At 31.9% G+C, this 10,701-nt stretch overlaps 1 protein-coding gene across 2 annotated transcripts; it reads left to right on the plus strand.

The window, feature by feature from the left end:
• Positions 1–1,178: 1,178 nt before the first annotated feature.
• LOC122036590 (probable membrane-associated 30 kDa protein, chloroplastic) lies at positions 1,179–7,893 on the plus strand. 2 transcript variants are annotated; one of them, XM_042595959.1, is made up of 12 exons: positions 1,179–1,303; positions 1,395–1,525; positions 2,293–2,417; positions 2,506–2,616; positions 3,226–3,290; positions 3,375–3,456; positions 4,341–4,415; positions 6,370–6,440; positions 6,525–6,607; positions 6,999–7,063; positions 7,136–7,210; positions 7,510–7,893. In XM_042595959.1, the coding sequence occupies exons 2-12, from the start codon at positions 1,396–1,398 to the stop codon at positions 7,627–7,629; spliced, it is 1,002 nt and encodes a 333-aa protein (XP_042451893.1). In that variant the 5' UTR covers positions 1,179–1,303; position 1,395; the 3' UTR covers positions 7,630–7,893. The 2 variants fall into 2 exon arrangements, with proteins under 2 accessions (XP_042451893.1, XP_042451892.1); XM_042595958.1 differs by having other exon boundaries at positions 1,238–1,525.
• The last annotated feature ends 2,808 nt before the right edge of the window (positions 7,894–10,701 follow it).

Here is a 10,701-nt window from a genome sequence, read left to right on the forward strand (position 1 = left end):
ATTTAACGTATATATTTATAACTCATGAGCTTATTTGAATTTTTATCGAACTTAAATTAATATAAATTATAAATTTAAATATTTATTAAAAATTAAATTATATATTTAAAGAATATTATAATATTCTTATTAAAATTTATAATTTTATTCTAATAAATAAATTTAATATATTTGTCTATATGTTTCATAAGTAGAGTGTAAAATCTATAAATTTAATATCAAAATTATTATTATTTTTATTTAAAAGTTGATTCATGAGCTTAATAAACATGTTCACGAGTTGAATATTATGAAATTTGAGTTTGATTTGTTTATCTTAACAAACCTCATTAAACAAGTTCAAACGAGCTTTTACCAAATCAACTTTGAATAGTTCACGAGCCACTTGATTCATTTACACCCCATGCACGTTTGAAAATTAAAGCTTCAAAATTTCGACTTTAATTAAACCAACTGATACAAGTTTTTTATGTGACACGAATATGCCCCCGGGACTATGGTGTAGCTGCAGGACATTCAGATTGTCACCCAGACATCCGTGGGTTGAACCCAGCTATGACCGATGAAAATTTTTTATGATGTCGAATCCGTCACTCCAGGTTAAACGTAGTACCTTCCCTATACTTGCCACTGGATCAAGGCGAGCGTACGTGGCACGAATCTCGGCGTGATTTTGGATAGCTATAGGGGTGTAATCAAGTCGAGCCGAGTCGAATTCTTGAATATTGGAGCTTGACTCGTTTATAATCGAGTCGAACTTTATTTAACGAATATATTCATGGCTCACGAGCTTATTCGAACTTTTATCGAGCTTAAACGAGCTTAATAAATATAAATTATAAATTTAAATATTTATTAAAAACTAAATTATATATTTAGAAAAAATTATAATATTATTATTAAAATTTATAATTTTATTCTAATAAATAAATTTAATATATTTATCTATATTTTTCATAAGTAAAGTGTAAAATCTATAAATTAAATATCAAAACTATTATTATTTTTTATTTAAAAGTTGATTCATGAACTTAACAAATTTGTTCACGAATTAACAAGTCGAGTATTATAAAACTTGAGCTTGACTTATTTATTTTAATGAGCCTAATTAAATGAGTTCAAACGAATCGAGTTTGCTCACGAGTGGCTTTCATTTACCTCTCTAGATAACTAGCTACTAGCTTCCGTCCGATGCGTGGGCAGGTGATCGGAGCCGCTGAGGTAGTAGATCAAGTGCATATGGTTGACATTGACCAGAGTGATCAGTCGCCGCTCGCGGTGCCTCTTCTCGCTCGCTCTTCCGGTAAGAAATTGGGAAGCAATCGCTGCAGGTCGATACGTATAGCTAGGGCTTCTTTTCTGAGGCTCGGTGCTTTTTTTTTTCCCTCCCCGAGGATGGCGTTGAAGGCGTCTGTGAGCTTTGTGCCACTACCGTCGTCGTCGTCCTCTCCGTATAGAGCTGCCCCCTCGCGGCGGGTTCTTTTGGTTACCAGAATGCTGAGGAACTCGTTCTTAAACGGAGGAGGTGCGATAGTTAATCAAAATCTTCTACCTTCTTTTTATTTGGAGTATTTTTTTTTTTTTTTTGGTTTTTGTTTGTGGAATTTCTTATATATTATTTTCTCTATTGGTTTGTCTCCGGGTGATTCATGACTACGTACAATGAATTTAGGTTTGTTGGTCCTTGAATTGGGTTATAATTGGGATATACGGTGTTTAAATTTTCAAAATGCCATTTAGGTATGTAATCAGGTAATTCGCTAGGGATTGAGTAGAAGCGAGGATTGAATCGAGTTGTTGTTCTTTGATATACACGAAACAGCAATATGCATCAGTTTTGAGATATTTAACTGTTCGACATAAAGGTTGGTTTAAATGCTTATGGATGTGATATATAACCGTGTTATAGACGCTTATCGATATGATGACATGGTGGCAGGATGCAATTTCAATAATTCAATTTTGATTTTGAAGATTTAGTAAAACGTTAGACCTTTTTTTTAACGAATGATAAAAAATGATAATGAGATAGGCAAGTATTGATTGATTACCTAGGTGAAGGAGAATTTAGCCGTAGATTTGGTTTTGTTATCATCATCTATTGTATTTAAGAATAGTCTATATTCAAAAGTATGTTTGCTAAGGAGGAATGCTGTTGATTATTTAACCAATAGGTGGTTGCTCTAGAATTTTTTTTTCCCTATCATTAAAATTTATTATAAATGCACATTTTTTTTAATACAAGCAGTTAAATCTTCAAGACTCATTGTTTTTTCCTATTTTTTATAATAGTGGGATCCCTAAAAGCTAGAGAAATAAATTCGTCCAGAATTAAGCAGCTGAAATGTCATCCATATGGTGGAGGTTCTCTCGTTGTTCAGATGAATCTTTTTGATCGGTTAGCAAGGGTAGTCAAGGTCAGATTTTGCCTTACAATTTACTTCTATTCTTTTTAACTCCATAAAGCAGTCATTGACTAACTTTGTCCTTGTCAAAACCTTTCAGTCATATGCAAATGCTATTTTGAGTTCAATGGAAGATCCAGAAAAGATTTTGGACCAAGCTGTTCTGGAAATGAATGATGATTTGACAAAGATGCGCCAAGCTACAGCACAGGTACCCCAGTTTACTTTTTATTTGACGTATCTGTTCTCTTCTACATATGATGCACTAAAATCTAGAGTGGACGGTATCTGTTCTCTTCTGCATATGATGCACTAAAATCTACATACTGGTCTGCAAGCCATTTTTTACATTCATGGATAATGTTGCACAAATTCCATATCATCTAATGGAAAAATTAGGGAAAATGAGCAAATCTCTATTTTAGGAGAGCTCAGATTATGTGAAAATTATTGCTATCAATATTATGTAGGAGTATATGTTTATTAAGAATGACAATGTCAAAACAAATAGCACTTGCATCTTTTAGGTCTTCCATTGCAGATGCTTCAGCAACTAAAATTATTCTCTTTCTACATGCACCAAGTCATATTTCATGAGTCTTGTGAGCTGTGGCACTCGCATGTGCCTCCTCCTGGGTATGTGCACATTGGAGAGCCTTGGCTGTAAATAATGGCAAGTAGTCCACTAAGCATTTTTACCTTCTCTCGTTATGGTTCTTGCACCATATCTACATCTGGCTGCAAGAACATTCATATGTGGCCCATGAGTTAGAATCACTATTCTTCCATTTAAGTATTTTTCACATTTTTGATGTTCAAGGTATTAGCATCACAGAAACGACTAGAGAACAAGTATAAAGCTACTCAACAGGCATCTGATGAATGGTAGTATTGGTGTTCCAAATTAAGATGTAACAGTTGCTATAGCAAAGATACCCCATTGATTATTTTTTTTCTCTTTAAATGCAGGTATAGAAAGGCTCAGCTTGCTCTTGGAAAAGGAGATGAGGACCTTGCACGTGAGGCTCTCAAGAGGAGGAAATCTTATGCTGTAGGTATCCTCAGGAAGTTTATCATATTTTGCATTGTATTTATTCTTCAATATTCATATGCTATTTAGTAATTTTGTTTCTGTTATTGGTTTGGAGGTTCTTTATTTTTATTCTTCATTTTTTTTTGCTTGTCCTAAGATGGAATGAATATTCAGTATGATACAATTTGGTTGATGTTTTTTAATGTAGAGTTTTGGTGTTTGAGAATCATTATTCTTAATCTGAGCTTCTGCTAATGATCTGTTGTCCATGCCAAGAATCATGTTCTTCTAAGTTATTACTAGGGTAAGCATGTTGCCTAAAAAGGATTGTTGTCCTTAGAGCAATTTTCTTTTCTTAATTCTAAAAAGAAACAAACTGAGTAAGTTATCGACAACTCTCCTCATGTTTATTAACTAGTTTTTGGTTCTATATATTTAAAGGTTGAGAAGTCACCTTACATACATAAATGTCATACATTGGAATTGAACCATCAAATCTATGCACAAACAGTGCAAGCTAAGGGATATTACTTTAGTACTCATGTTGATGCAAATATCTGGGATTTTAAGTTGAAGTTTGTATTATTTCTTTTGATCAGAAATTTGATCTTATTTTGAATGGTCTTATATTTTCAAATAAGCAAGATGTCCATTACAACTGTTCCTCATGATAAGTGATGGCCAAATCTGAACTGCATCCCAAACTTATGGATGTCCTGATATACAGACTGTACAAAACTGTTGAAATTGTCATGCATCTCCTTGTTGTCTCCTTTTTGGCCCATGTAGTATAAGCCATTTGATCCAATGTCCTACAGTATAACATATGAGTACTATAGAAATTGTAATACATCTCCTTGTCGTGTTATGTTCCTGATTCTCTTTATTTTAATTCATTTCAGGACAATGCTAGCTCTTTAAAAGCTCAGCTGGATCAACAGAGAGCTGTGGTAGATAATCTTGTCTCCAATACTAAGGTCAGTTCTTGCTAGACTGAATCTTGCTGATTTGCTGTTTCCTGTCACGTAATTTGCTCTATGAGGTTGGTTTTCTTTTCAGGTTAATTTTTCTGAGAATTTTTTCTCTCTTACCTGTATTTCTGATTATCTGGCTATATACACTTTGTTGACATACTTTTAGTGGTATAACAGAGAGCATACGTGATCCATTTCCTAAGATCTTGATTTCCTCTGCATCCTTTTCTTGTTAACTAGACATTATTGATGGTACTTTTGAATGGAAAGCAACTCTCAATCTTGCATGATCTTATATATATATATATATGATCTTTGTCTACTGGAAAAATTAGAAAAATCATGTCCTTACTCATGCTCAAGAAGCTCCTCTACTAGGTTAGTTAGTTTTCATGATCTATCCAAAAAATCTGGTAAGAAGGTCCTAACTGTGTTTATTTTATTCTTTCCTTTTCTTTCTTTTGTTGTTGTAGCCTTTAGTAATGTTTAGTAATGTTCATTTGTTTCAAACTGAATTGAACCACTAAGCTAACCAAAGATACAAGATTAGTAAATTTACAAATGTTGAAATTTTGGTTGTTCAGGTTAGTTTTCTACGAACTTATAAAAAACAGAACCAAAGCAAAATTTTGTTTCGATTTGAAATTGAAACTAGGCTAAACCCAATTTTATTTGCAAAAAAAAAACATTAAAAAATGTTAACATTTTAGTATGTTTCATTTTTTTTTTTTTGGGGGGTGGGGGGGTGTTTGAAATAAATAATGAACACTTATTCTGGTATTTCATACTTTGCCAGCACTGTTGGATGCTGTCAAACTAATGTGATTTTCAGGTAATGGGTTAGTCTACTAACCCATGTCTTTTTTCCCTTTCTTAATCATGGTTAATGATTTTATCCATCATACATCTCCATCTAAAAATCTCCAGATAGATTTAGGAAAAATATAATGACGTTTTTTTTAAAAAAAAAAATTTATGCCCTATGTTGTGTTTCCTTTCTCTTTCTGCATTTCCTATACATACAATTCTTCCAATTCAATATGATAGAAAAACAACACTTGCATGTCAGAATATGTACACATCCTAATTTATATTTAATAAAATCACCATAGCACCAAGTAACAAAAGCCAACACTAACCATGACACAAAAATCTCACAAAGAAAACTTTAAATAATTATTTTGCTTTAAAAAAAAATCACATCTAGAGCAACCAGCATATAATATTACCTAGAAATCAATCTGAAAATGCAAGACACAAGTTACAGAATGATAGCACAACTAAATGAGTAAAAGTTTTAGTCACCTCCAAATGCTGGAATTGCAGTTATATAACTTAATTTAAAATGCATGCAACATTCGCAACAGATAGGAACATATAAACGATTAAGACCACCAAGGATATCTTCTGAGCCGGATCTCTAATGGCCATTAAGGAACCACCTTTGGCTTGTGCACCTGGAGGCCAAAGGAAAAAAGGGCATGAGTACAAAATAACTCTGAACAGAGAGAACGATGAATGAAACATAAAGAGAACAAATGAAAGAATAATCATCAAGTTAATTCCCATTTAATCTAGTTAAGAATTTCAATTCCTCCCATTAGGGATATAATCAGGCCTTAATTATAATCAAATAGATTCAGATTTGATCCTAAATTCATTGACTTGGATGCACAACTGTTATCACGGTCTAACTCATGAAGAACCGAGCCAAGTTCAGTATGGTTCCACTGTATCATTCTGAGTGGATATCAAAACCCATACTGAAACGGAAATTGTAAACCTTGTGTTCAACACTTTAGTAATTTAGGTCAAGCTTGTTTGTAATGATGTTGAAAGTTCAAGTTATGGTATGCCAAGATGCATCTTGCATGTGCTTCACAATTTTTTTTTTCTCAGTTTGATAAGTGCAATATTAAGATAGTTAAATGTGTTTTCTGAATTCCTTTTTCTGTAGCTTTTAGAGAGCAAGATACAGGAGGCCAGGTCAAAGAAAGACACTCTGAAAGCTCGTGCACAATCTGCAAAGTCTGCGCTCTATTTATTCTAACAAGAGACATTCTAACACTTGCATGATCAGTCATGCTAAGTCTTGTGGTTTTATTTTTCTAGAACTGCAACAAAAGTTAGTGAGATGCTGGGAAATGTCGATACAAGCAGTGCACTTTCAGCATTTGAAAAGATGGAGGAAAAAGGTAAGTTGATTTAACTCCTGTCGTAAAGTGTAATATGGCATCTATTTTTGCTGTGTAAGATCATTTCCTAGCAATCAGCTTTGCATGAGCTGTTTGCTGTAAACTCGTGTGCACATTCACTGGGATTTTTCTGTAACATTCGAGATGCTGCTTACGCTCTCCAACTTAATACTGAAGTAGTGGTAAATCATGAACTTTAGTCAATTTTCCTTTTGTGAAATCTCATATTTTGTTTTCTTTTGAAAATTAGAAGTCTTCTTTTTTCATGTAAGTATTTCTATTGTGAATTTTTTCTTATGGTGATAATTTACATATAGTAGGTTCAATTTAAGAGTAGGCAAACGAGCACACATCTGAAGTTTATTAATCAGATCTTTACTTCTCTTTTTAGTATTGGCTATGGAATCCCAAGCAGAAGCACTTAATCAGTTGACAACTGATGATCTAGAAGGAAAGGTAGAAAACAGTTAGTCCTTGCAAGCAAGATTGTTTTGATGCTTTAATGAACACCATGTTTTCCTTCTGCAGTTTGCACTGCTTGAGAGCTCATCAGTAGAGGATGATCTTGCAACGCTGAAGAAGGAATTGTCAGGGAGGTCCCCGGTAAAAAATTTAACTATTGTGTCTTGCAATCATAGCAACCTCTGAATAAAGTTTTCAGATTTAAGGTTTTTCTTTCAAAAAATATTTTACTTTTTTTATGAGTTGTGACAATGCCCTTTAAATCAGCTTGTTACACATCTGAAAAACCAATTGTTCCTGTTTGTTTAGCGTGACATTTGCTAGGAATTATTTGCTGCAGCATTTTACTTTCTGACATTATCAGAATCAATTACCGTGATATTTGAATAGGTGATTGAGGAATAGTTTATTTGTCCATTTATGTGCATTTTCATCTACAGAAAGGGGAGCTCCCTGCTGGTAGAACTGCTGTTAGCAGCTCAAATATCTCTTCCCCTTTCCGTGATATGGACATTGAGAGGGAGCTCAATGAACTAAGGAAAAAAGCCAATGAATACTAGTCAGTACATTACTAATCCTGAAGTTTACTTGAGTGAATCGAAATGAGACTGCAACTAGAGGAATCTTTATAATGATTCATTTGTTTCAAATGAATTTAGTTGCTAAGCTCTCTTTTCTGCTCTGTGTATGCTTAATTTGGATGTACGAGGAGCAACATACCAGGGCATGTTCTCTAGCAACCTTCTTCTTTTATCGCCATTGTATATGACTTATGTAGTATACATATTATTATAATGGACCAAATCAGTGGTGCATTTCAGGCAGATGGTGAATTTGATTAGGTCGCTAATATAGCGACCGATTTTAAATTCGGTCCCCATTTTAGCGATCGAATTTATGGTCCCTAAAATAGGGACTGAATTTAAAATCGGTCTCTATATTAGGAGCCAAATTTAAAATCGGTCACTAATATAGGGATTGAAATAAATCCGGTCTCTATAGCGGCCGAATTAAATTCGATCGTTATTTTCATCAATGTTTTGAGAGTGTTTTTTAGTGACCGGTCTGTTTCCATAATAAAAGCTTTGGCTCATTGAGTAGAATTGACAAGTAATACAATATTAATTGAGGAGACTTGTTTGATCTACTATTATGATAGATTTGGGTGAAATTTTTTTTACCAATATTTAACTGTCGCTCTCACTTAATTTGAATAAAAAGTAATCTTATATGCAATATCGTGTAGCCTTGAAGGAACAAAATAATATAATATTAATCCGAAATACAGTAGAAAATAAGATATTTTATTTAATAATTGGTCAGAATAAGTTTTTTTAGATGATAAAAAGTTAAGATGGATTCGGAGAATATTTATGGGAGGATTGTTATTTCAACTTTATTTTGCAATTATGAGCAGAAGTAATGGCTTTTTTTAGGTAAAAGTGTTAAACAGGCTTTTTAGAAATCGCTGATAACTAATCACTTTACCTCTTTTTATTTTTTCACTCATATACATACAACATTTAATTAATCTCTTCTTTTTCATTTCTCATAATTCTCTTCTGCTCTTCTCTTCTCCCCTACAACATTTGTTTATTTTTAATTTTAAAACTTTTAAAAAATTTAATATATATATATATATATAAGAAAATTAATAAAACATCATTTTTTTAATATCTTATATTTTTAATATATAATTATAAAAGAATAATAAAATAAATTAATAAGTTTGATTTTATTAATAAAAATAACAAAATAAAATAAAAATTACTTTGATAATGATTTTTAAAAATCAACACCACAACTTAAATCCCAACATAGTTATGGTGTTGGTTTTCGAAGATCAACACCTCAATGTCATGAAAATTTTAAATCATTTTGAGCATTATTGGGAGTCTTAAGATAATAAACGATGACTTATTTGGACTCAGGATCACTTAATAAACATATAAGAGTTGGAATGAGTCTAATCAGAATTTTCTAGGTACATCAATGAATTTTGACCAAACTTCATTGATACACGTAGAGGACTCGGATTTCTAAATACTTAAAATGAGATGAAAGAGGTGAGTATGTAGAAGGGAGATATGATGAGAAATCATGGTCCTGAGGCTCCTACACGAAGTTATAGATCTATGCTAATTGGCATAAAGTCTAAAACTTTCTAAATCGTTTGAGCAATGGAAAATCTTTTACGATGATAACGGAGGGCACTTTTTGACTCTAGGAAACTGCAAAAACCTGTAGGAGTACAAAATGAGTCCGATCAAAGCTCTCTAAATTCATTAATGAGTTTTGACCGAAATACATTGATGGAGCTAAATGACTTGGATTTTTGAAAATTTACAATGAGATTGAAGTGTGGAGTGTGTAGAAGGTATATATGGTGTCTAATCCTAGTCCTAATACATGTAGGTGAAGTTATGATCACGTGCTAATTAGTACAGACTTTGGTGGCGATTTCTAAAGACCAACACCATAGTATTGGTCAAAACCAACACTATGGTGTTGGTTTTTGAAAATCAATATCACTATAGTGTTAGTCTTCATAAACCAACACTACTATGGTGCTGGTCATCGGAAATCAACATCATAGTCTGTGATAGTTGACACGTAATCATAACTTTGCCTAAGTGTATTAGGATCAAGATTAGATATCATATGTACCTTTTACACACTCCACACTTCCATCTCATTATAAAATTTCAGAAATATAAGTCATCTAGATCCATCAACGGGTTCAATCAAAATCCAATAATGAACTTAGAGAGCTCTGATCGGATTCATTACAACTCCTATAGGTTTCTATAGTTCCTTAGAGTTCAAGGGTATCTTTAGTTATCATCGTAAAAGATTTTCAATATTACTTAGAAGATTTAGAAAGTTTCAGCTTTGTATCAATTGACACAAACCTATAACTTAGAAGACTCATAACCAAGATTTTTTACCATATCTATCTTTTACACACTCAATATTTCCTCAAAATGATTTGAAACTGTCATAACACTATGGTGCTAGTCTTAAAAAATCAGTACCACAGTAATGTTGATATTTAACCTATGGTACTGGTTTATGAAGACTAATACCAAAGTAATTTTTATTTTATTATTTTATTATTTTTATTAATAAAATTAGCTTTATTAATTTTATTTTATTATTCTTTTATAATTAGATATTAAAAAATAGAAAAACATTTTAATGTTTTATTATTTTTATTCTTTATTTTTATTAACGTTTTAAAATTAAAATTAAAAATAAATAAAATTATAGTGTTTAAATTAATTTTAGTGGAAAGAAGTGAGGAAAATTAGGAGAGAGAAAATAGAAGAGATTAAGTTAAATGTTGTATAAAAATGAGAGAGGAAAGAGATTAGCTGAAGAGTTAAAAAATGGATTAGTTGAAGAGTAAAAGGATAACTATTATAATTGTATAATAGTTATAATGATACGGCTACTTTTAATTGTATATATATATATATATATATATATATATATATATAAAAGGATGAGTGTACTTTTAATAATAAATCAAAATAGAACGATCTTTCATGATTCGTTAAAAAAAGTATCTTTTTAATTTTTATCCTACTTATATTCATTTGTTCAGCTATTTAAGTTGGTGGCAAAAAAAA

Source organism: Zingiber officinale, unplaced genomic scaffold (assembly GCF_018446385.1).
Source record: "Zingiber officinale cultivar Zhangliang unplaced genomic scaffold, Zo_v1.1 ctg178, whole genome shotgun sequence".
NCBI classification, from domain to species: domain Eukaryota; kingdom Viridiplantae; phylum Streptophyta; class Magnoliopsida; order Zingiberales; family Zingiberaceae; genus Zingiber; species Zingiber officinale.

Coding starts and splice junctions, on each gene's coding strand:
- LOC122036590 (XM_042595958.1), top strand. CDS start 1,240: ATGGTTGACATTGACCAGAGTGATCAGTCGCCGCTCGCGGTGCCTCTT. Junction 2,617..3,225: donor TGCGCCAAGCTACAGCACAG/GTACCCCAGTTT, acceptor TTGATGTTCAAG/GTATTAGCATCACAGAAACG. Junction 4,416..6,369: donor ATCTTGTCTCCAATACTAAG/GTCAGTTCTTGC, acceptor CTTTTTCTGTAG/CTTTTAGAGAGCAAGATACA.